Source organism: Hemiscyllium ocellatum, chromosome 14 (genome assembly GCF_020745735.1).
Source record: "Hemiscyllium ocellatum isolate sHemOce1 chromosome 14, sHemOce1.pat.X.cur, whole genome shotgun sequence".
In the NCBI taxonomy this organism is placed as follows: Eukaryota; Metazoa; Chordata; class Chondrichthyes; order Orectolobiformes; family Hemiscylliidae; genus Hemiscyllium; species Hemiscyllium ocellatum.
The window spans coordinates 2,937,694-2,962,067 of NC_083414.1; the positions used below are offsets into that span (position 1 = coordinate 2,937,694).

At 47.0% G+C, this 24,374-nt stretch overlaps 1 protein-coding gene across 1 annotated transcript in view; it reads left to right on the plus strand.

Moving 5' to 3' along the window:
• The first annotated feature begins 1,095 nt into the window (after positions 1 to 1,095).
• The window catches only part of LOC132822048 (transmembrane protein 43-like), a 31,789-nt gene continuing 8,510 nt past the window's right edge, over positions 1,096 to 24,374 (plus strand). The window contains exons 1-10 of the mRNA XM_060835056.1: positions 1,096 to 1,197; positions 2,054 to 2,200; positions 5,813 to 5,947; positions 9,744 to 9,838; positions 14,317 to 14,366; positions 15,784 to 15,853; positions 17,308 to 17,378; positions 20,360 to 20,481; positions 21,622 to 21,696; positions 24,014 to 24,115. Coding sequence (XP_060691039.1) covers positions 1,183 to 1,197; positions 2,054 to 2,200; positions 5,813 to 5,947; positions 9,744 to 9,838; positions 14,317 to 14,366; positions 15,784 to 15,853; positions 17,308 to 17,378; positions 20,360 to 20,481; positions 21,622 to 21,696; positions 24,014 to 24,115 — 882 coding nt within the window. The 5' untranslated portion in view covers positions 1,096 to 1,182. The remainder of the gene's footprint in view (positions 1,198 to 2,053; positions 2,201 to 5,812; positions 5,948 to 9,743; positions 9,839 to 14,316; positions 14,367 to 15,783; positions 15,854 to 17,307; positions 17,379 to 20,359; positions 20,482 to 21,621; positions 21,697 to 24,013; positions 24,116 to 24,374) is intronic.

Below are 24,374 nucleotides of genomic sequence, written 5' to 3' on the forward strand. Positions count from 1 at the left end.
CCTCTGGGGCAGAGCATTCCACACAGCCACCACTCTCTGGATGAAGAAGTTTCTCCTCATCTCTGTCGTAAATGGTCTACCTCGTATTATTAAGCCGTGTCCTCTGGTTCGGCACTCACCCATCAGCGGAAACATGTTTCCTGCCTCCAGCATGTCCAATTCTTTAATAATCTTATATGTCTCAATCAGATCCCCTCTCAGTTTTGAAGCTGAAAATGTGTTGCTGGAAAAGCGCAGTAGGTCAGGCAGCATCCAAGGAGCAGGCGAATCGACGTTTCGGGCACGAGCCCTTCTTCAGGAATTCCTGAAGAAGGGCTCGTGCCCGAAACGTCGATTCTCCTGCTCCTTGGATGCTGCCTGACCTACTGCGCTTTTCCAGCAACACATTTTCAGCTCTGATCTCTAGCATCTGCAGTCCTCACTTTCCCCTGTCAGTCTTCTAAACTCAAGGGTATACAAGCCCAGTCGCTCCAGTCTTTCAGTGTAAGGTAATCCCGCCATTCCAGGAATTGACCTCGTGAACCTACGCTGCACTCCCTCAATAGCCAAAATGTCATTCCTCAAATTTGGAGACCAGAACTGTACACAGGTGTGGTCTCACCAGGGCCCTGTATAGCTGCAGAAGCACCTCTTTGCTTCTCTACTCAAATCTCTCTTGTTACGAAGGCCAGCATGCTATTAGCCTTCTTCACTACCTGCTGTGATAAAAGCAATCAGATGAGCCATGGCAGTATATGTTTCAGGGACTGAATGTCCTACCCCTGCTCCTGCCTGAGATGATTTTAAGATTTTGTATTCCTATGTTTAATCAAATTGTGTAATAAGTTTAATTTGAGAGGATGCAGGTGAATAAAATAATTTATACATTGGATCTTGCTTCCCCTGGGGTCTAGTTTTCAGCTGAAGAAATCTACAACTCCCAGCATCACCCGGGAATGGGCCTACATTTCCCAGACAGACCCGGGGAAGCGACCATCTCCCAGCATCCTCCCGTGAGTAGGACTACATTCCCCAGCATTCCGGAGAGACGACTACATCTCCCAGCACCCCTCGCGGGTGTTTCCCTCACGCAGGACCTCCCAGGAGTGCGCAGGCGCGGCCATCCCACCCCCTTGAAGCCGGAAGTGGAGGTGTAAGAGGGGATAGAGGTGAAGCCCTGAGTGTGGGATTGGCTGGGAAGCTATGGTCAGGCCTAATGTAAGTTACAACTACCCTGTAAATGTGCAGGGTGTTATTAATCTGAGCTGGCACTGGACACATTAGTTTCTGAAGCTCCTGTCCACATTCTTTCAGTCCAGTTTTGTGTCTGGGGGAGATAGTTTCCCCCTCCCTGGCACATTGACTGTGTGATCTGATACCCCCTTTTATAAATGCAAAGGGGCTAACCAGAGTCACTCTGCCCCCACCACCAACTCCTTCTTCTCTCCTTGTTTCTTTAATCCTGGGTTTTCAGGCTACAGCAACCTGCCTGGGTGATAGATTGTAACACACTGCACAATGCAGCTTCTGTGTAACTCACAACCCAAATACAAAGTCTGCCGTGGAAAATTGAATCCAACAATTTTGTTTTTTCTTTCGTTTGTAATCGGTGCAATTGTTGTTCAGTACCAAGGACGATCAAAATTACGCTGGACTACTATTAAAATATTGGGGGTGGGTGGGGGTTAAATGAGGTGTCACTGATGGTGTGTAAATGACTTCAGACCCATTCCAACAGGATTGTCGTTTTTTTTCTGCCCAGCAAGACCCTCTGTTATGTCAGTTAGATTGATTATACTGGATCAGAGTAATATGGATGGGCAACAAATGTCAGTAATGCCCTCATTCCAACCAGAAAATCACTATTGTATAAAATGCCTTCTGTTTTTGGGTGTACCGACACTGCCGCAATTTATAAAGGCAGCTAACTACCACCTTCTCAAGGGAAATTAAGGATGGCTAGTAATGCCCTACGTTCTGTGAAAACATTTACAAAGTTCATCTGTCCTGATTTTGTTTTTAAGATGGTCCTTATTTAAGGATTCATGATAGCATATCCCTTCTGGTTTTGCAGCAACCAGGAAGCAGCAGGGATGAACATGTGAAAATCACAAATCAGAGGAAGCAGGGATTCCTGGAACGTCTTGGAGAGACGACAGGGGGAATGCTGGTGGGAGTGCTCATCTTTATCTTCTCGTTCTACCTCCTCTTCACTAATGAGGTAGGTGCACAGGTCGTGTTGCATGCTAATCTTTGGGCAAGCATCTGCTATCTTTGTGGTATCAGCATCTGTCACTCAGCGGGTAGCTGTCACTCATTTCTGAGTCAGAAGGGACTGTGCTTTATTGTTCAATGTTCTATATCTTGGGTTCAAATCCCACGGCAGGGACCTGGTCAAACAGAAGATTCTGAGATGATGGACTTTTGCAAAATGTGCAATGAGGAACGTTGATTTAAAACTTAACTGGACTTATCATGCAACAAAAATACAAGCACAGTGGCTGCAACAGCAAGTCAGAGACTAGGAATACTGCAGTATGTAACTCACCTGATTCTGCAATGCCTGTTCACCATCTACAAAGTACAAGTCAGGAGTGTAATGGATACTCTCCACTTGCTTGAATGGGTGCCACTCCAGCAATGAAGAAGGAGTGCAGTGAGCTGTCAGCGTGTGGCTATTTGGCTTCATGTTCTTTACAGACAAAACATCAAAGCTGACCTGTGAACTGCACAGAAAGGACAGAGACTTAGTGACACAGGATGAGTTTAACAGGCAATTTCAGGAATTAAATGCAATGGAACAAATAGTTATGTTTCTCTCCAGTCTAGTTCCTCATGTAGACGTTGGTGGGTTAACTATCAGATTCCATTCAGAGATTGATTTACAAGTCAGTGGTATTGAAATGCAAATAATTACTGTGCAAAATGATATTGTGCTGGAAGTCAGGTCAAGGGACAGTGATATTTGGAGACTTGTGAGCAGAGAAACATGTCCATGCTAAATTACCCATAGTGTTGAGGGATGTGTAGCTTAGGTGCGTTAGCCATGGGAAATGCAGGGTTACATGGATAGGATAGGGGTCTGGGCGGGATGCTTTTCGGAGGGTCGGTGTGGACTTGTTGGACTGAATGGCCTGTTTCCACACTTTAGGGATTCTATAGATTTATGGAAAAATACAAAATGCTGTCATCCTATGTCTTTACAATGAAAGCTTTGGCTCCACATCCCTTTGTGAGACAGCATTCTCCCAAATGCAGATAATCAAGTCGAAGTATCTCATCTGCCTCACAGATACCCATTTAATAGACTCTATATGACCAACTGGTTCGAACTACAACCTAATTGTGGTAGATAATATAATGAGGACAGTCACAAGTGTCACACTGAGACTTTGTGTAGAGGACTAAATGAATAATCAGGTGGACTTGGTTTCAGGTTTATGTTACACAAAAAACAAACCCCTTATTTTGTATTTTCTTTCAGGTAGATCCTGGTTTGCACTTAAACTCAAAAAGTGATCTTGTGATTACAAATGTTGGTGTTCCCCAATATGACACTATCTTTCACCCTCTGTCTATCTGAGCTCTTCCAAACCTCACCAAGTCCCAGTTACCACTCAATACTTTTACCTCTAAACTAAACTGCACAGGAGCATGGCAGTGTGGTAACCCAGAATATTCCACTCCGTGCAGTGAACAGGAACATTGTCCATGCTCCGTGTCTGCTAATGAAGATTTGCTCACAGTCTGGCAATAGTTTCATTGTAAGAGTGACCTCAGGTTCAAACCCCACATAGACTTGTACCTCTCTGTTTTGCTGTAACCTTCTCCAACCCCCAAATACTCTAATATCTCTGCATTCCACCAATTCTAACCATTTGAATATCACTGACTTTAATCTCTCCAGTTTTGGCAGCTATGCCTACAGCTGTTTGGACTCACCACCCTCTCTGTCTTTATCTTTCTATCTCTATCCTACTTTAAGATGCCCATTAAGAACTGTCTCTTTGAGATTTTGGTCATCAATGTTACTGTTTTATTTTGCTAGGTGCCAATTATTCTTTGGTTTACGTTCTTATGAAATGTCTTGGAACATTTTATATTGTGCTTAGTGGGTTTTAAGAAGATTTGTAGCTCAGGTTGAGGTTCTGGATGTAGGTTTGCTCGCTGAGCTGGAAGGTTCATTTCCAGACGTTTCGTCATCATACACGGTAACATCTTCGGTGGGCCTCTGGATGAAGCACTGCTGATGATTCCTGCTTTCTAGTTTACATAATAGGGGAAAAAATAGAAAGCAGGAATCATCAGCACTGTTTTGCCTGGAGGCCCACTGAAGATGTTATGTAGTCGGGTGATGGAATATCTGGAAATGAAACTTCCAGCTCAGCAAACAAACCTACATCCTTTTTATTATGCTAATATAGTTCTATAAAAGCAGGTTTATGTAAAACGCTCCTTCAAACAATATATCCCAAACCCATGAGTATTACCATCGAGAAGGATAAGGGGAGCAGATATGGACAATCCTCAGGTTGTGAATGAGTTCCATTCCTGAGTCCATTCACCAAGTCTATTTGTACACAGTTGGAACACAATGCAGGATACTGTAAGGGAGCTGTTCCTAAGTATAGAAAATGTTCCTATTTTGAGGTTATAAAATTACCTCCCTTTATATGATTGTGTTCATAAGTATGAGCTTTCATAAGTCAAATGTTTGTAAATCCGTGAACCCTGTACAAGGGAACATCACTCCCTGCAAGTTTCCCTCCAAGTCACTCTCCATTCTGACTTGGAAATATATTGCTCTTCCTTCAGTGTGGCTGGGTCAGAATCCTGGAATTCCCTCCCTAAGGACATTGTGGGTCTACCTACAGCACATGGACTGCAGTGGGTCAGGAAGGCAGCTCACCCCCACCTTCTGAAAGGGGCAACTAGGGACGGGCAGTAAATACTGAATTGCATTGAATTAGCTTTATTGTCACACGTACTCAAATGAGTACAGTGAACAGTTTATATATTGCCACTTACAGCACCAGCTTAGTTACAAAGGGATCTAGGTACAGATTCTTCAATTACCATGTCTTAGACAATAGAGAAGTAAAAGGTCCAGCATTGCAGAAATGAAAGTTCAGAACAGGGGCCTTCCAACCCAGCTGAAAATGTGTTGCTGGTTAAAGCACAGCAGGTTAGGCAGCATCCAAGAAATAGGAAATTCGATGTTTCGGGCATAAGCCCTTCATCAGGAATCAGGAATCCTGATGAAGGGCTTATGCCCGAAACGTCGAATTTCCTATTTCTTGGATGCTGCCTAACCTGCTGTGCTTTAACCAGCAACACATTTTCATCTGTGATCTCCAGCATCTGCAGACCTCATTTTTTACCCGAGTCTTCCAACCCAGACCAGTCTGGCACCTAGCCTCCAGGTCACACCGGGCCTCAGCTCCAGGTCACACCGGGCCTCAGCTCCAGGTCACACCGGGCCTCAGCTCCAGGTCACACCGGGCCTCAGCTCCAGGGCACACCGGGCCTCGGCTTAAATCCGCACTGGGCCTTAGCACAGGCCTTGGCTCTAGACCAAGCTGGGCTTTACCTTGAGGTTCATGAGGCTGGGAGACCACTCTGGTATCATCTCAAGACCAGGAGAACAGGCTGAGGCCATGCCACGCCGAGAGACTGCCATGCTGGGACTGCCATCCAGTCAGTGACAGCCATATCATGTGAATAAAAAATTGTCTTCCTGTTTTCAGTTGCTGTGGTGAATGAGCTTTCCTTTATCCCCATTTTGACTCCATACCTCTCCCAATATTAACCAGCTGTAACACTCCTTGTGCAGGGAAGATGTGTCAGAACTCAGAACTCCCTGAATGAGGGTCTTTCTCTGGTGGTGTCCTTGAGTGATGTCTTTACTCCTTTACCTCAAAATGATGGGAAACTTGTGCATCTGACTGGCTCGCTGATGACACTGCAGGTGAGTGAGGAATATCCTGTCTTGTAAATAAATAGTTTCGTGAGGTAATGGGGACAAATAGATGGAAGTGATGGCCTACTGGTATTATCACTGCGTGAGTAAACCCCAGATAATGTTCTGGGCACCAGGGCTCAAATCCCACCCTGACAGATGGTGGAAAGTGATTCAATTAAACTGAAAATATATAATTATGAATATTTTGATGACCATGGAAGCATTGTTGTGAAAACTTATCTGGTTCAATAATGCCCTTTAGGGAAGGAAATCTGCTGTCGTTACCCAGTCTGATCTACACGTGACTCTAGACCCACAGCAATGGGATTGACTCTAAACTTGCCCCCTGAAGTGGCCAGTTGTGTCAACCACTAGAAAGGAAAAATATTAAACCAGATGGGTTATCTGGCATTGACCTAGTCACCAGAAAAACCCAACAGCAGAAACTGTCCTGTCGACCCTGCAAGGTGGTCCTCATTAACATCTGGGAGTGAGTCCAACATTGGGAGAGCTGTCTCACAGACTAGTCTGACACAGTCATACCCATGGAATCATATCTTACCGACGCTGTTCCAGACCCCACTATCACCATCCTGGATATGTCTTGTCCCATCGCCAGGACATACCCAGCAGGGGTGACCGCACAGTGGGATACTGTCGGGAGGGAGTGGCCCTGGGAGTCTTCAACATTGACTCCGGACCCTGTGAAGTCTCATGGCTTCAGGTTAAACCTGGGAACAGAAACCTCCTGCTGATTGCCATGTCCCGCCCTCCCTGGGCTGATGAGACAGTATCCTCCATGTTGAACAACACTCAGAGGAAGCGCTGAGGGTGCCAAGGGCACAGAGTGTACTCTGGGTGGGGGACATCAATGTCCATCACCAAGGCCGGCTCGGCAGCAGGAATACTGATCGAGCTGGTCGGGTCCTAAAGGACATCGTTGTTAGGCTGGGTCTGTGGCAGGTGGGGAGGGAACCACCAAGAGGGAGAAACATACCTGACCCCATCCTTACCAATCTGCCAGCTGCAGATCCATCTGTCCGTGACAGTGAGAGTGAGCACCGCACTGTCCTTGTGGAGACAAAGTCCCACCTTCACATTGAGAATACCCTCCATCGTGTTGTGTGGCACTATCACTGTGCTCAATGGGACAGACTTCAAACAGATCGAGCAACTCCAGACTGGGCATCCATCAACAGCAGCAGAACTGTACTCCAGCACAACCTGTCACCTCATGGCCCGGCATATCCCCCACTCAACCATCACCATCAAGCCAGGGCATCAACCCTGGTTCAGTGGAGAGTGCAGGAGGGTATACCAGGAACAGCACCAGGCATCCCTGAAGCTGAGGTGTCAACCTGGTGAAGCCATCAAACAGCATAAGCAGCAAGTGACAGAAAGAACTAAGTGATCCCAAGACCAGTGGATCAGATCTAAGCTCTGCAGCCCTGGCACATCCAGATGTGAATGTTGGTGGACAACTAACGAACTCACTGGAGGAGCAGGCTTCACAAAAATATCCCCATCCTCAATGATGGAAAAGCCCAACAAATTGGGGCAGAAGATAAGGCTGAAGCTTTCACAGCAGTCTTCAGTGAGCAGTTGGGTGGCACGGTGGCTCAGTGGTTATCGCTGCTGCCTCACAGCGCCAGGGACCCGGGTTTGAATCCAGCCTCTAGAGACTGTGCAAACTCCACACAGACATTCTCCCTGTGTCTGCATGGGTTTCCTCCCACAATCTAAAGATGTGCAGGTTAGGTGAATTGATCATACTAAATTGCCCATAATGGTCAGGGATGTGTAGGTTAGGTGCACTACTCAGGGGTAACTATAGAGTAATAGGGTAGGGAAATGGGTCTGGATGGATTACTCTTCAGAGGGTTGTGTGGACTTGTTGGGCCGAATGGCCTGTTTCCACACTGCAGGGATTCTTAAAAAATAGTCCATCTCAACTTCCTCCCGTGGTCCCCACCCTCACAGATGCCAGGCTCCAGCCAATGCCATTCATTCCATGTGATATCAAGATGGTGGCACTGGATACTACAAAGGCTATGGCCCCTGACAATGTTCTGGCAATGGTACTGGAGACTATGCCACTCATCTAGCTGAGCTGTTACAACACTGGCATCTACCTGCTAATGTGGGAAATTGCCCAGGTACGTCCCGTACATAAAGGAGAGTTGGCCATTCAGCCCCTTGAGCCTGAACCACCATTCAGTAGAATCCTGGTTGATCCAACATCCCTCACGTCACCTTCATGCCCTTTCCCTGTAACCCTCGTTTCCCCAAGTGATCAAGATATCTCTCTCTCTCTCTCACTCACTCTCTCTCTCTCACTCACTCTCTCTCTCTCTCTCTCTCACTCACTCTCTCTCTCTCACTCACTCTCTCTCTCTCACTCACTCTCTCTCTCTCTCTCACACTCTCTCTCTCTCTCACACTCTCTCTCTCTCTCACACTCTCTCTCTCTCTCACACTCTCTCTCTCTCTCACACTCTCTCTCTCTCTCTCTCACACACTCTCTCTCTCTCTCTCTCACACACTCTCTCTCTCTCTCTTGCACACTCTCTCACACAGCCTTAAATATCTACATGGACTCTGCCCCGCAGCTCTCTGTGGTAAGGAGTTCCAGAGACACTCAACCCTATTCTCAGTCTGAAATTGGTTCCCCTTTACTCTGAGACTGTGCCCCCTGGTCCCAGACCCTCCCATGAGGGGGACCATCCTCTCAGTGTTGACCCTGTCAAGTCCCTAAAGAATCCGATATGTTTCGATGAAACACCTGGCTTTCTTGTAAACTCCAGGGAGTAGAGCTCCAACCCGTTTAACCTTTGCCCGTAAAGCATCCCTCCATCCCAGGGATCATCCCAGGGATCAGCCTTGTGAACCTTCCCTGAACTGCCTGTAATGAAATATCTTTTCTTAAATAAGATCAAACCTGCTCACAGTGCTCCAGGTGTGGTCTCCCCAGCCCCTTGTACAGTTGCAGTAACACTTCCCTATTCTTATACTCCAACTCCTTGAAATAAGGGCCAACATCACATGACCCTTCCTGATTACCTGCTGTCCCTGGGTGCTAGCTTTCTGTGTTTTGTGCACAATTTCCCCCCAAGTCCCTTTGTGTTGCAGCTTCCTGCAGTTTTTCTCTATTTAAATAATGCTCTGTTCTTTAGTTCTCCCTTCTAAAATTTCACATTTTCCCCCATGATAACCACAGATTCTCCTTAACTGGTTTGCCCTTGATGTTGCTTTGGGTGGTTGCTGCCGTGAAGCAGGTTGGGATGCTGTTACTGTTTTCATTTGTGCTAACTGAACAATTTAGATTAGATTAGATTCCCTACAGTTTGGAAACAGGCCCTTCGGCCCAACAAGTCCACACTGACCCTCCGAAGAGTAACCCACCCAGACCCATTCCCCTGCCCTGTGTATATATACCTCTGACTAATGCACCTAACACTATGGACAATTTAGCTTGGCCAATTTGCCTGACCCGCACATCTTTGGACTGTGGGAGGAAACCGGAGCACCCAGAGGAAACCCACGCAGACACGGGGAGAACATGCAAACTCCACACAGACAGTTGCCCGAGGGTGGAATCGAACCCAGGACCCTGGTGCTGTGAGGCAGCAGTGCTAACCACTGAGCCACTATGCCACCCGTAAAGTTAATTTGTTGTAGTTGCTATCTGTTTTGCAACATGTCTACTTGTGTTTCATCGGGCTCACTGGTCCTCGCCATCCACTGAGGAATCTTCCTGAGGTGCCCCTTGCTCACAGCCCTGTTGTGTTTACCTTTCCCACAGCCACTTTATGACCCAAACTATGGGATCTCTCTCCATGTGGTGAAGTTGCAGCGTCGTGTGGAAATGTACCAGTGGGTGGAATATGGCGATTCCAGGTCAGTGTCAGTCGAGATGGCTGTATTCATGCATGGAGCTTTTATTGAACCACCTGCATTTTTATAGCACCTACCATCTCCTAAAACCCCCCCCCCCCCTTGTTCTTTACAGCCAATGAATTTTTTTTGAAGTATGATGGCAGGTGGCAGCAGAGTGGTTAGTTATTGAGTGGCTGTGACGCTGGTGAACACAGGTTCGAATCCCAAAACACATTTGTTTGATAAAATCTGCAATTGAAAGTCATCTCCGTGATGGTGACCACCAGTGATTGTTATAAAAACCTATTTGCTTCACTGATGCCCCTTAGGGAAGGAGATCTATTATCCTTACCCAACCTGGGTCTATTCGTGACTCCAAATCCATCGCAATTTTTTTTAATAGCATCCCTACAGCATGGAGGAGGCCATTTGGCCCATCGAGTCCATATTGACCCTCCGAAGAACATTCCACCCAGACTCCCTACCCTATCCCCCTAACTCTACATTTTCTATCGTGGCCAATCCACCCTGCCCTGCACATCTTTAAACTGTGGGAGGAAGCCAGAGCACCTGGAGGAAACCCACGCAGACACGGGGAGATTGTGCAAACTCCACACAGTCAGTCACCTGAGGCTGGAATTGAACCCGGGTCTCTGGTGCTGTGAGACAGCAGTGTTAACCACTGAGCCTTCAATTGGTTGACTCTCAACTTCCCTCTGAAACAGTCTAGCAAGGCACTCAATTTAAGGGCAGATAGAGATGAGCAATAAATGCCAGCCTTGCCAGTCCTGGCAGTATCCCATGGAAAAGTAATGGGGAGGTAGTTGAGTGGCAGGTCAGTATCTTCTGTTTAACTTTTCCAAACTAGAGAATTTCAATCTCGGTAATTAGCACGTCTGTTAGAATAGTACGAATATTACTGCGCACAAAACTAGATGCGTTAACTTAATATAAAGAAAAGCAAAGCACAATAAACTTGTCAAAGCTGTTGATGCATTGCAGCTGCAGTATGTAGGAGCTTATGGATACCAGCTGCATATAGTATTGGTCATTACTTCAGGAAGGAGGTAAGTCTATTGGAAGCGGGTCAGCGAAGGCTCTGAATAGGGATCAATAAAACCGAAATGTTAACTCCTGTTTCTCGCTCCACAGATGCTGCCAGATCTGCTGAATTTCTCCAACAACCTCTGTTTTGATTCTGAGAAGGTTTACTCATTTGATACCTGGAGTGCATTGGTTCCCTTATCAGGAAAGGTTAGAGTTTTAGTTCTAAACATCAAGATGTAGCAACAGTTCTGTTTGAGATTTGAAATAGCAACAGTAAGAAGCCACTTGTGGTCGTGGTTTAGTATTTCCTCCCAAGTGTAACCATGTTGTAGGTGGAAACACACAAAAAAAAATAATACCTCAGGAGAAAGTTGCGAATAATCAAAGGTGATTTTAATCTGTATATGGATTGGGTAAATCATATTGTCAATATGGCCTGGATAGTACGTTTCTAAAGTATTTTTGGGACAGTTACTGGGAGCAGTATGTTCTTGAGTGTAGCAGCGAATGAACTAGACCTGGCACAGTACAGTTAGATTAATCATTAAAGGCAGCACGGTGGCGCAGTGCTGCCTCACAGCACCAGGGACCCAGGTTCGATTCCACCCTTGAGTGACTGTGCAAACACCACACAGACACACTCCCCCGTGTCTGCGTGGGTTTCCTCCAGATGCTCTGGTTTCCTCCCACAGTCCAAACGTGCAGGTTAGGAGGATTGGCCATGGGCAATGCAGGGTTACAGGGATGGAGTAGTGGGTGGGCCTTCCTCGAAGGGTTGGTGTGGACTCAATGGGCTGAATGGCCTGCTTCCACACTGTAGGGATTCTGTGATTCTAATTGTAAAAGGTTCCCCTGGGTAGCAGTGATCATTACATAATTACATTATTTTATTCAGTTTGAGGGAGAGAAGAATAGATCTAAAACTAGTGTTGTAAATGTAAATACAAGCAGTTATAAGTATATGAAAGCAGAGCTGGTTAAAGTGAACTACAAAATTAGGTTTGAAGATCAGTCTGAAGAGGTTTAGTGGCAGATATTCAAAGAGATATTTCACAATATTCGGCAAAGATACGTTCTGGTGGGGAAGACATTCTCTTGGGGAAGGATGGATCATCTATGGTTAACTAAGAAAGTTAAGGATAGTATCAAATTGAAAATGTACATCACTGCAAAGATCAGTGGCTGATCAAAAAATTGGCCAGAATTTAAAAAACAGCAAAGAACAACTTAAAAAAAAGGAATGAGAGAAATCTACCTAGAAACTTAGATAGCAAGACCTTCTGCAGGTTTTCAAAAAAGATAAGTAAAGTGTTGGCGATTCTAGGCAGAGAATCTGATTACTTAGAAGTACAAAAGAAGGAAATAGTGGATAAATTAAACACATATTTTGCATCTGTCTTCACTAGACAAGATAAGACATCCCATAAATAATTGTGTATCAGGAGGTGAAAAGGAGCGAAAACTTTAAAGCCACCACCGTCATCAGGGAAAGTTGACAAATCCCCACATCCTGATCGACTTCATTGTGCTTTCGTTTTAATTTAGAAAAATTCCATTCAATTCCGGAAAGATTCCATCAGATTGGAAAATAGCAAATGTAATTACTCTCATCAGAAAAGTGTAGAGACAAAAGCAAGAAATTATGGGCCAGTTAGTCTTCCATATGTCATCTGGAAAACACTGGAACCTAAAATTGATGCAGTTATAGTAAGGAATTTAGGAAATCTGATGTAATCGGGCAGAATCCACATGGTTTTTGTGAAAGGGAAATTGTGACAGTCCCTTAAAAAGGCACCGTAACAAAAATCAACTTTTCAAATGAAATTGTTAACCTTGTGGTCTAATGTCCTTTGTGAATCTTAGAAGCTTATTGTATTTAGAACATAGAACAGTACAGCACAGATCAGGCCCTTCAGCCCACGATGTTGTGCCGACCATTGGTCCTCATGTATACACCCTCAAATTTATTTATTGACCAATATTCCCTTCAATTTTATTTTTGCGGAGTGGAATTCTGAGACTATGTGCGGCAGCAAGGTACAAAACTGGAAGACAATGCATTGGTGTGCGTGGAACCTCAGGGTAGCTGCATGGTTGCACAGCTTAGAAGGACTGTGAAGTCTTTGAATGGGATTTGAACTTGGAGGTTCTGGCTCAGAGGCATGGACACTACCTACTGAATCACAAGATCTCCTTATATACCTGGCTTGGCCTGTACTGTTTGTGATATGGTTCATTCTTAACACAGAAAATAGGGGCAGGCGTAAGCCATTCAGTGCGTTAGCTTTCTGTGTTTTGTGCACATGTTCCCCTAAATCTCTTTGTGCTGCAGCTTTCCGCAGTTTTTCTCCATTTAAATAATATTCTGTTCTTTTGTTCTCCCTTCCCAAAATGAACAACTTTGCATTTTCCCACATTATGTTTCATTTGCCAACTTACTTAATCCATCAATATCCCTCTGTAAACTGTTTGTATCCCTCTTGTTATCTGTCTCTCCACCTATTTTTGCAAATTTGGCTGCAATAAATACAGTGCATTTGTCCGAGTCATGAATATATATTGTGAGCAGATATATTCATGAGGGAATGTATGTGATGATCCTTGCAGAACCACCTGGTCATGGGTCACCAACCTGAGAGAGAGCCCCTTATCCCCACTCGCTGTTTCCGATCCATTTGCCAGTCCTCTATCCTTCCAACATCGTGAGCACTCATGGCCATCTTTTGTGAGGTACATTGTCAAGCACCTTCTGGAAGTCCAATAACAACACATCTACTGGTTCTCCTCCATCCACTCTGGTCGAGACTTCCTTGAAACTCTCTTAAGACATTAGTCAGGCACGTTTTGCCTTTCATAAAACTCATTCCTCTAAACCCCAGTGAATGTAGTTGTAACCAATCCCAGTCCCTCTTCATTCGTCAGTCCTGCCATCCCAGGATTCCTAACTGCCAGTCAATCTGTTGGCAACAAGACTTCTCAAGAGACGTTTTGAATAAGCAACAATTCCAGTTGGGAATTCCAGAGAAATCTCTTTTTCTAAAGAGCGATGAGAATATGGAACTGGCTCCCACAATGACTGAGTGAGATGAATAATGTTTAGGTGCATAGAAGGGGAAGCTGGATGAACATGGGGGAAAGGAATAGGAGGCTTTGCCAGTGGGGTAGGGTGAAATAGGCTGGGAGGCAACCCGTTTGGAGAATAAGCAATAGCATGAACCAGATGGGCTGATTGGCCTGCTCCTGTGCCTTGACTCAGTGTAGCTCAGAAGTAGTCCATTTAGCCGTTGAGTTTGTTCTAGCACCCCACCAGATGTTGGCCAAGGTATTCAGGGGATGAAAGCAGAGAGATTTGGAGGGGTAGGGGCCTGAAAGGCGACCTCAATCTCATGGATTTGAACTTTCCAAGTGCAGTATGTGTGTGACAAATGTAATTGTTACATTTTTATTCCAAGGGACTATGAAGAAGATGGTGAGAAGAAGATTGAGACAAGGTATTCCTACAGTAAGTGCCAGTTGTTCAGAGCCTGAGTTGCTGTTTTATTCAGTGCTAGTGTATCGCCTGCGGAAGCATTCGCTGTTAAATCAGGCGATGCATTTGTCTCAAAGATGGGAGCGTTCTGCCCTATGATGTGATGCCAGGAAGTTTGATAATTGTTGAATAAATACTGGTTCATGTCAACAGGGAGTTTAATTGTTGCTGAATCGCTGCATGGCTCATCTCTGTAATCCTCAAAGAAGATAAATGTTTTCTCTGTGAGTCTGGAATTCTTTCTTTCCCCAGAGTGTAGTGGAGGTTGGCTCGAAACACAGTTAGACAGGCGCACAGACACAGACACACACGCACACACTCAGACAGCAGACACAGACACGCACGTGCAGACACAGGCACGCAAACGCACAGACACGCACACGCACACGCACACACAGACACAGATACGCAGGCATGCATACACAGATACAGACACACTTGCACAGATACAGACGCAAGCACATGGGCGTGCACAGACACGCGGGTGTGCACAGACATGCAGGCGGACACAGACACACTCATGCCCAGACGTGCGCACAGACAGACAAATGGAGAGGTGATGGTTATGGGCAGCGTCCCCCTTTAAATTTCGTACTGGTTATGGAGGGGGAGCCTCTGAGGGCCATGTTCAGTGAAGTCAGGACCATGATTGTACACACACACCTACGTGCCTACCTATGTACGCAGGAACCTTGGTTACAGGATGCAGATCAATTTACGTTTCCTACAGTGTGGAAACAGGCCATTTGGCCCAACAAGTCCACACTGTCTTCCGAAGAGTAATCCACCCAGACCCATCTCCCCCAACTAATGCACCTAACACTAGCATGTTAGGCAATTTAGCAGGGAAAATTCACCCTAACCTACACATCTTTGGACTGTGGGAGGAAACTGGAGCACCCGGAGGAAACCCACACAGACATGGGGAGAATGTGTAAACTCCACACAGTCAGTTGCCTGAGGTTGGGATTGAACCCGGGTCCCTGGTGCTGTGAGGCAGCAGTGCTAACCACTGAACCGCCCGGATCCATCTGGATCAGATCATCTTAGCAAACGGTGGAGCAGATTCAGGGGGCTGAATGGCCTACTTCTGTTATTTCTGTTCTCTTGAGGGTTTTGAGGAACAACTTCCTGAAGGAGAGACGCATGCACAGACAGATACTTCATGAAGGAGAGGTTGAGAATTGGAGAGGTTTGGGAAGGGATTTCCAGAGACTCAGGGCAAGGCAGCTGAAGGTATGGCCATCACCTTGAAGCGATGGTCAAGGGGCCAGAATTCGGGGACCTCAGAGGGTTATGGGATTGCGGGAATGCAAATAGCCACTGGCTATTCATCAGAAACTCACTCATTTCACTGCCAGAGCTTTAACCATGAACTCTTGTTGCTCAGATACGGAGTGGAAACCAGAGGTCGTCAACAGCAGAAGCTTTGACCGTGAAATTGGGCACAAGAACCCAAGGTAAGAATGTTCCTAAGGTGGCAGATGTATTGAGTCAGGTTTTCCAAGGGGCTCTGATCACAATTAGATTGTGACTCTGCCCTTCTCTTTCTTACCTTCCTCGGGAGCTTTGCATTTCTGGGGGTGAACCTCCTATTTGCACCTCATCAGAAACACCTGGACCTGCCACAATCTGCGGTTAATGGATCCAAAGTCAGGATGATAAACTGTGCAGAGAAGGTAGGTATGTGAGACTGGGGAGGAGTGGGCGTCGGGGTGGTCATAACTTCCAAGATGACAAGGAAGCGTGGAGCTGCTGCGTGTGTGGGTGAGAGTAGATATGGTGCCAGATGAGTAGGTAAGTGTAGGGAATGTTGCAGGTGTGTGGGTGAGGGTAAGGTATGGTACCAGGTGTGTGGGTGAGGGTAGGGTGTGGTGCTGTGCCAGGTGTGTGGGCGAGGGTAGGGATTGGTGCCATGTGTATGGGTGAGGGTAAGGTACGGTGCCAGGTGTGTGCGTGAGAGTAGATATGGTGCCAGGTGTATGGGTGAGGGTATGGTATGGTACCAGTTGTGTGGGTAAGGGTAGGGTGTGCTGTGCCAGACGTGTGGATGAGGAAAGGGTATGATGCCAGGTGGATAGCTTAGGGGTGGGCAGGTGTGATGTTGGGGGATGGGTCGGGGTGTTGTTTTCGGTCACAGTTTTGTGTATCAGGTTGAGCATTCGGGTGTTGGGGACAAGAGTGTTGGGTCAGATGTTTGTTTCAGGGTTTGGTGTTATCATTAGTTATGTTTGAACAGGTTTTCATCCCGCTAATGTTTTCTGGATAATTATTAAGGTCGGGAAGTTGGAACTGTTTGAAAATGTCCACAAACCGATCTAGACATGCTGGTCTCCTGACGTGGTCATTACCCATTGAAAGTTTAAACCTCCTGAGCAATCACAGTTGTGCAGGGTCACTGTGGGAGTGTTCTGGTTCTGAGACTGACAGACCAGGGGCAATGCATGATCACTCCAGACCAAAATGGCAGAGAGTGGCCAGAATGGGTTCTGCCTGGGCATCAGGGCACCGGGCTGTCACACCTACCAGCCAACAACATTTATAAGGCTCATTTCTCCCTGGGGTGGGGATAAGATTCCCGATTTCTGTCACTGCGCCTTTGGCTAAACCTTCAACTGCTTGAGCCCTGAGTTCTGGAATTCCCGCTTTAAACCTCTGTGTCTATCCATCTCACTCTCCTGCTTCAGAACATTCTTAAAACTTATCTCTCTGAATCTTTGGCCATTTACTTAAGAAATGGTGTGTACTACTCTGTATCATATCTTGATTGAGTTCTCTTTTCCTGAAATATTCCAAGACACCTGATGTTAAAGGTACAGTATGATTGCAGGTTGTGACTCTGTGCCCTTTCAGGGGGTCAGTAATAGATGGACAGGACTGAGTTAATCTGTTTGTCTCCTCCTCTGTCCACCAGCTCAATGCCAGTGGAATCGTTCACAGCTGTGGCCTCAGATGTCAATGTCGGCAATTTTCACTTCTCGAAAGGTAAGCAGCGTCAATACCAACAAGATGTTTTAGTACTTGATTGTTTAATGAGGAACACATTGCAAAGCTGGTTGAAGAGGGAAGGGAAATGCAGAGACAGGTCAGGGGCAGCTCAGTTGGCTGGACGGCTGGTTTGTGATGCAGAGTGACACCAACAATGTGGGTTCTGTTCCTGCAGAGGCTGAGGATATCCTGAAGGACTCTCCTTCTCAATCTCGCTCCTTGCCTGAGGCACAGTGACCCTCCGGTTAAACCATCACCAGTCATCTCTGTCCAATGAGCGAGCAGTCCTATGGACCAATTTACCTTTAGCTCATACTCACAGAGGTCCCATGACTTTTTCTAATTTCTGTGTGGAAAGGATTCCGATACATATTTGTTCACTTTAACGTATAACTAAAAGGCAGCGCACCAAGACTTTTCTTGTGTTTACCACCAATCACCTGTCCTCCCAGTCTTGACTCCAGTTACACAATGGGATCTTGCTAAGTGGAAATTGACTCCATGTTATCATAATGACTACATTTCAAAATTGTTTCTGTGATGTACTGTAGGGTGTCCTAAAGGTGTGGAAGGCTCTATAGAAATGTAATTGTGTTTTTTATTAAAGCAGAGGTTGCAGACTGAAGAGAATTGGCTCAGAAACTAGAGAGGGAGATGATTAAAAAAATTTTAAGCAGCAACTTGTTGAGATCTGGGATGTGTTGCCTGAAAGGGCAGGGCATAGGAACATTCAGCAGGGAATTGGAGAAACACTGGGAAAGGAAGCACTTGCAGAATTTATGGAAAAGTGAAATTAATTTGATCATACAAGCAGTTAAGACCATAAGAAATATGAACAGAAGTGGGCCATTCAGCCCCTCATGCCTGCTTCACCATTCAATAGGATGATGGCTGATCCGACAACATTTCTCATGAACACTTTCTGCCCTTTCCACAGAACAGGCCTGGGCTGAATGTTCTCCTGCTGCACCATTCTCGAACACTGAGGTGCTACTGAGGGAGGATAACTTACAACCCGAGCTAAAGAATCCAGAGTGAAGGGTGTGTGCTCGTTCCAATATCTGGAATGGTTTCTCCCTCCTGGGAAAATCGAGAATCTGGTGTAGAATGTGAGGGTGAGGAGGAATTATTCTCTGGGGAGGGTAATACTTACAGAGGTTTATACAATCATGGGGGGCACAGATAAGGTGAATAGCAAAGGTCTTTTTTCCTACGGTGGGGGAGTTCAAAACTAACTATTTTTAAGGTAAAAGATTTAAAAAGGGCATGAGGAGAATTCTCTCTGCACAGAAAATGGTTCGTGTGCGAAATGACCTGCTGGGGGGAGTGTGGGCACTGGTCCATTTACAATGTTTAAAAGGCGTTTGGATAAGTTCATGGATAGGAAAGGTTTGTAGGGATATGGGCCAACTGCAGGCATTTGGGACCAGTTTAGTTTGGGATTATGGTCAGTGTGGATTGTTCAGACTGAAGGGTCTGTTTCTGTGCTGTATGATTGTAATTCTCCTCCCCGCGAAGCAATGTATTAGTGACTAAATTTGAGGTTACGTCGAGTGATTTTTGATCAACAAGGGAATTGAGTGTTGAGGGAGACGGGAGGTCAAGGCAGAGAGGAAAGTGGAGCTACATTCAACATAAGAATGACAGGACAGGCTCGAGGGGCCGAATGGGTCTTATGACGATGATATAAAATGTAAGTTCCAGGCTGGGTCAGAGCCGGTGCGCTGTCTCAGGACACGAGCTTTATAAAGCCCTGCCCTGGGGAATGGAGCCTTGCTCTGTGTGCACAGAACCAGGCTTATCCACCATGGTACCAGTATGTCACAGTTCAGTTCTGTCCAAGGCATAGCCGATAGTATAACTGAGATCCGGCCACCCTGTTGTGTGTCCCCAAGCCCCGATCTGAAGCCAGCTGTATTATTTTTATAACGTTCAAGACTGTGAGTGGTGTGCTGGGAAGTGGGACGAGTATCATGGGACTGTTGGTTGTTACAACATAGGGTAAACTCTCCTTAATTTAAAACCAGCGACATAGAAGATTTATGCCCTGCAGTAATCTGTAAACATTCAAGTGGCCAAGGACTATTTAAAGTAAAAATTAACAACTTTTATTTCTTAAAGTATAACAGACAATAATAAACTAACCACTATCTACAATTTCTTTCTCTAATCTATCTTTTACCTTCCCTTCTGTAGTACTAGTCCAATAAAACTCCCAATTAAGATTTACAAAACAGCACATCTTACCTCAAAACCAGGCAGCTGTAGGTCCTTGTTGTCAGATCTTCCTGTATCATCTTTTCTTCTTGATAGGAATTTCTGTGTTACAGATTACTGATCGAGAAGGGACTTTTAAGAGTTTTTTTTAAGCAGTCTGTTATATGCTAGGACTTGGCTATTCTCCTCTCAACTGTTCATTTTTCCCCAGGTCTTATACCCCAGAGCATCGGCTTGTGTCATTGGCTTTTAAGCTTGTCAATATACTCAACTCAAACTTGATTGGAAATTGGTATTTTCTTTGGGATACAATTTAAACTGATTGGCTGAATTCAAATTTGTTTTTGTCTGCAGGCAACAAGCTAATCAAGTTGTTCGACCAAGTGTTACAGCACTATGTGTTCTCAGTAAAGCAACAATGTGTGCGGTAGTTCTGTTGCTTTAAACTCTCTTAAAGTACACCCACATCTTCATAACATGGTGCAGACTTGATGGGCCGAAAGGCCTCTGCTGTACTGTATGATTCTATAGTAAGTGCAGCTCTGGTTCTAAGTGGGTATTTGTGCTGCTGATTGAGTTAGTGCCATTGCTCCCTATAATGTATGATGGATCCTCAATATTCTTCAAGTACATTCGGTGCTGGTTGGGTATGTCTGCAGTAATCCGACTGGAATCACTGAACCCTTTCTCGTCGTTTCGTTTGATGTGATTTGGATTCGTGTGCCCTGCCTCGAGATGTTTCCTTTCTGTGTCTTTTCCAGGACTAATCGACAAGGTCAACACGTTTAAGAGGATCCAGCTGGCCAAGTTTGAAGGCCCTCACAGTGACATTGTGGTTTATGATGATTACTTTTACCACAGCAACAACCCCAGGCACCCAGAGGTGAGTGGTCCCTAACTGTGCTAGTGTCCATTCCCCCACACTTCCTCATTCCCAGCTTCCCAGCCATTTACTCTCAACAAAAACTAGAAATCAATAAAACTGCTCATCAGAGACAGACTGCGTGTAGTTTTACTGCCTGTCATCAGTATTAAAAAAGAACCTGTGTGTGGGGGGATAAAACTGAATCTTCATTTACCCATGAAGTGTGGATCCCAATTAAATAATAATTCAGCAGCAAGATTTTCTGAAGTTAAATATAAAGAAAGATGCTATTTCGCACCCAGTTATCTGAAATTAAATGTGAAATTTGACATGTTTTCTGACGGATAGAGAGATTAGAACCTGACATGATTGTGTAATTTTATCTCAGTCTTTGGGATCATTTCCCATGGCCAATCCACCCTAACCTGCAAGCCTTTAGACTGTGGGGAGAGACCAGAGCACCCAGGGGAAACCCACGCAGACACAGGGAGAATATGCAAACGCCACACAGACAGTCGCCCGAGGCTGGAATCGAACCCAGATTGCTGGCGTCATGAGGCAGCAGTGCTAACCACTGAGCCACTGTGCCACCCTTAGACCTGATGATCTCCAGTCTCACATATAACTGCTCTGTTATTTTTTAGGTAGTTTTGAAATCAAAGTGAGGGATTGTAAAGTGATAGATTCTCAGTTGGCTGTGAGGTCTCTTGTCACAAAATCACAGAATTGTTATAGTGCAGCAGGAGGCCATTTGGCCCATCATGCCTGTCTGTACTGGCTGATAAGTAAGCATCATGGTCAGGTACCAATCTCCTGTCTTTTCCCCATACCCTCACACATTATTTCTGTCTGAATGATCATCCAATGCCCTCTTCACTATTTGTCAGATTAAGGCTCCGAGACAGCCTCATGTCTTGGGGCTTGTTTTGAGTGGACTGTCCGGAACAGGTGATTGTGGTTCCTTCAGAATTGCCAGCAGCAAATGTCTCCTGTGTTGTGTGTTAACCTCATTGAGAGTTTGAGGCAGGCAGGGTCTTTGTTTTTAAATATTCCGTTCCAACTTGATATTGCCCTTTAGATTGGTTTCTGAGAAGGGCCTCGATTCTCATCAGTCGAGATGGCGGTGTCACAACCATCTTTTACCCCTTGTTTTCCCAGGTCGGTGATCTTCGTGTTTCCTTCTATTACGCAGGGCTCAGCGGAGAGTGGTCCTTCATGGGCCGACCGGATGTGGTAAGTTCTATCCTCCGTCGCTCAGTCTACCTTTCCTCTTGCTCTTCCTCCCACTCTTGTCGTCTTCCCCCTCTTCACATTAGAGTCAAAGAGATGTGCAGCACAGAAACAGACCCTTCAGTTCAACTTATCCCAACCCAATCTAGTCCCACCTGCCAGCACCCGGCCCATATCCCTCCAAACCCTTCCTATTCATATACCCATCCAGATGCCTTTTAAATGTTGCAATTGTACCAGCCTCCACCACATCCTCTGGCAGCTCATTCCATACACGTACCACCCTCTGCCCCATAGATCCCTTTTAAATCTTTCCCCCTCACTCTGAACAAAGTCCTCTAGTTTTGGATTCCCCCACCCCAGGGAAAAAACCTTGTCGATTCACCATATCCATGGCATGATTTTGTAAATCTCTATGAAGTCACCCCTCAGCCTCCGACGCTCCAGGGAAAACAGCCCCAGCCTGTTCAGCCTCTCCCTACAGCTCAAACCCTCCAACCCTGGCAACATCCTTGTAAATCTTTTCTTGTTGCCCCAGGCTGGCCCAGCCCCTCAGTGTTAATGACATGACTGTTTAATGATATTGTCGTTCAAACTCACTGAGGGTTCAAGTCCCTCAGACCATGGGATCAGTCACCAGCAACACCCCATAATAAAAAAAACTCTTGGCATCATTCAGGTCTCACATAGCCAGGCCTTGTGCTTCCAGGAGCCTCATCACATCGGGCAAGTTCCGGTTTAGATGCCCCTGGCTTTGGGATTGCCACCTGACCCAGCTTCTCATCCCCACAAGGACCTACTTGGCTTCAGTTTCTGTCTCCATTTTCCTCACCTTCCCTGTCCCCCCCATCACTGAATCAATAAAACCTGAAAGACTACCATACAGAACATCTGCATTATAACCCCCCATCCTGTTCCTAGGCTGAGATCTCTGTCTCAGGCTTGCTGCAGGGCTCCAGTGAAGCTCAGCAAAAGCTGGAAGAACAGCACCTCAGCTTCCACCTGAAGCCCTTAGGACTCAATATCAATAATGTTAGAACCTGAGAAGCTGAGGGTGTGCCGCACTGTCGGAGGGTCAGTGCTGAGGGAGTGCCGCACTGTCGGAGGGTCAGTGCTGAGGGAGTGCCGCACTGTCGGAGGGTCAGTGCTGAGGGAGTGCCGCACTGTCGGAGGGTCAGTGCTGAGGGAGTGCCGCACTGTCGGAGGGTCAGTGCTGAGGGAGTGCCGCACTGTCGGAGGGTCAGTGCTGAGGGAGTGCCGCACTGTCGGAGGGTCAGTGCTGAGGGAGTGCCGCACTGTCGGAGGGTCAGTGCTGAGGGAGTGCCGCACTGTCGGAGGGTCAGTGCTGAGGGAGTGCCGCACTGTCGGAGGGTCAGTGCTGAGGGAGTGCCGCACTGTCGGAGGGTCAGTGCTGAGGGAGTGCCGCACTGTCGGAGGGTCAGTGCTGAGGGAGTGCCGCACTGTCGGAGGGTCAGTGCTGAGGGAGTGCCGCACTGTCGGAGGGTCAGTGCTGAGGGAGTGCCGCACTGTCGGAGGGTCAGTGCTGAGGGAGTGCCGCACTGTCGGAGGGTCAGTGCTGAGGGAGTGCCGCACTGTCGGAGGGTCAGTGCTGAGGGAGTGCCGCACTGTCGGAGGGTCAGTGCTGAGGGAGTGCCGCACTGTCGGAGGGTCAGTGCTGAGGGAGTGCCGCACTGTCGGAGGGTCAGTGCTGAGGGAGTGCCGCACTGTCGGAGGGTCAGTGCTGAGGGAGTGCCGCACTGTCGGAGGGTCAGTGCTGAGGGAGTGCCGCACTGTCGGAGGGTCAGTGCTGAGGGAGTGCCGCACTGTCGGAGGGTCGGTGCTGAGGGAGTGCCGCACTGTCGGAGGGTCGGTGCTGATGGAGTGCCGCACTGTCGGAGGGTCGGTGCTGAGGGAGTGCCGCACTGTCGGAGGGTCGGTGCTGAGGGAGTGCCGCACTGTCGGAGGGTCGGTGCTGAGGGAGTGCCGCACTGTCGGAGGGTCGGTGCTGAGGGAGCGCCGCACTGTCGGAGGGTCGGTGCTGAGGGAGCGCCGCACTGTCGGAGAGTCGGTGCTGAGGGAGCGCGGCACTGTCGGAGGGTCGGTGCTGAGGGAGCGCCGCACTGTCGGTGGGTCGGTGCTGAGGGAGCGCCGCACTGTCGGTGGGTCGGTGCTGAGGGAGTGCTGCAGTGTCGGTGGGTCAGTGCTGAGGGACAGGGGGAAGGCGATTGTGCACCTGACGCACAGGAAGAACCCGTTTGAGCTGCTGCTTTGTGATTGGGCAGGGTTTGTTGACCAGATCTCATCTTGCTGCTCTCTGCAGGTGACTGTTGTGGCACGTCAGCGGGGGGACCAGCTGCTACCGTACCAGACACAATCGGGGAACGTTCTGGAACTGCTGTATGAGGAGTCACTGTCGGCGACGGTCAGTGTTGAATTGATAATTGTTTGACCTTTGTAGTGTCTCAGCTGCTGGGGCGCGTTACTAGGCAGGTTACAACCAACCAATCAGATTCATGACGTGAAACTCCCATCACCCCCTCCCCCACCCCACTTTATCCAGAACATACCCTTTAACCACTATTCACCTTTCCCACTAATCCTTTCTCCCTCACTTATTCATCAGCCTGTCCTAAAGTATGTCTCTACCGTTCACCCCCCTGCCTCTGGCCATGAGTCCCACG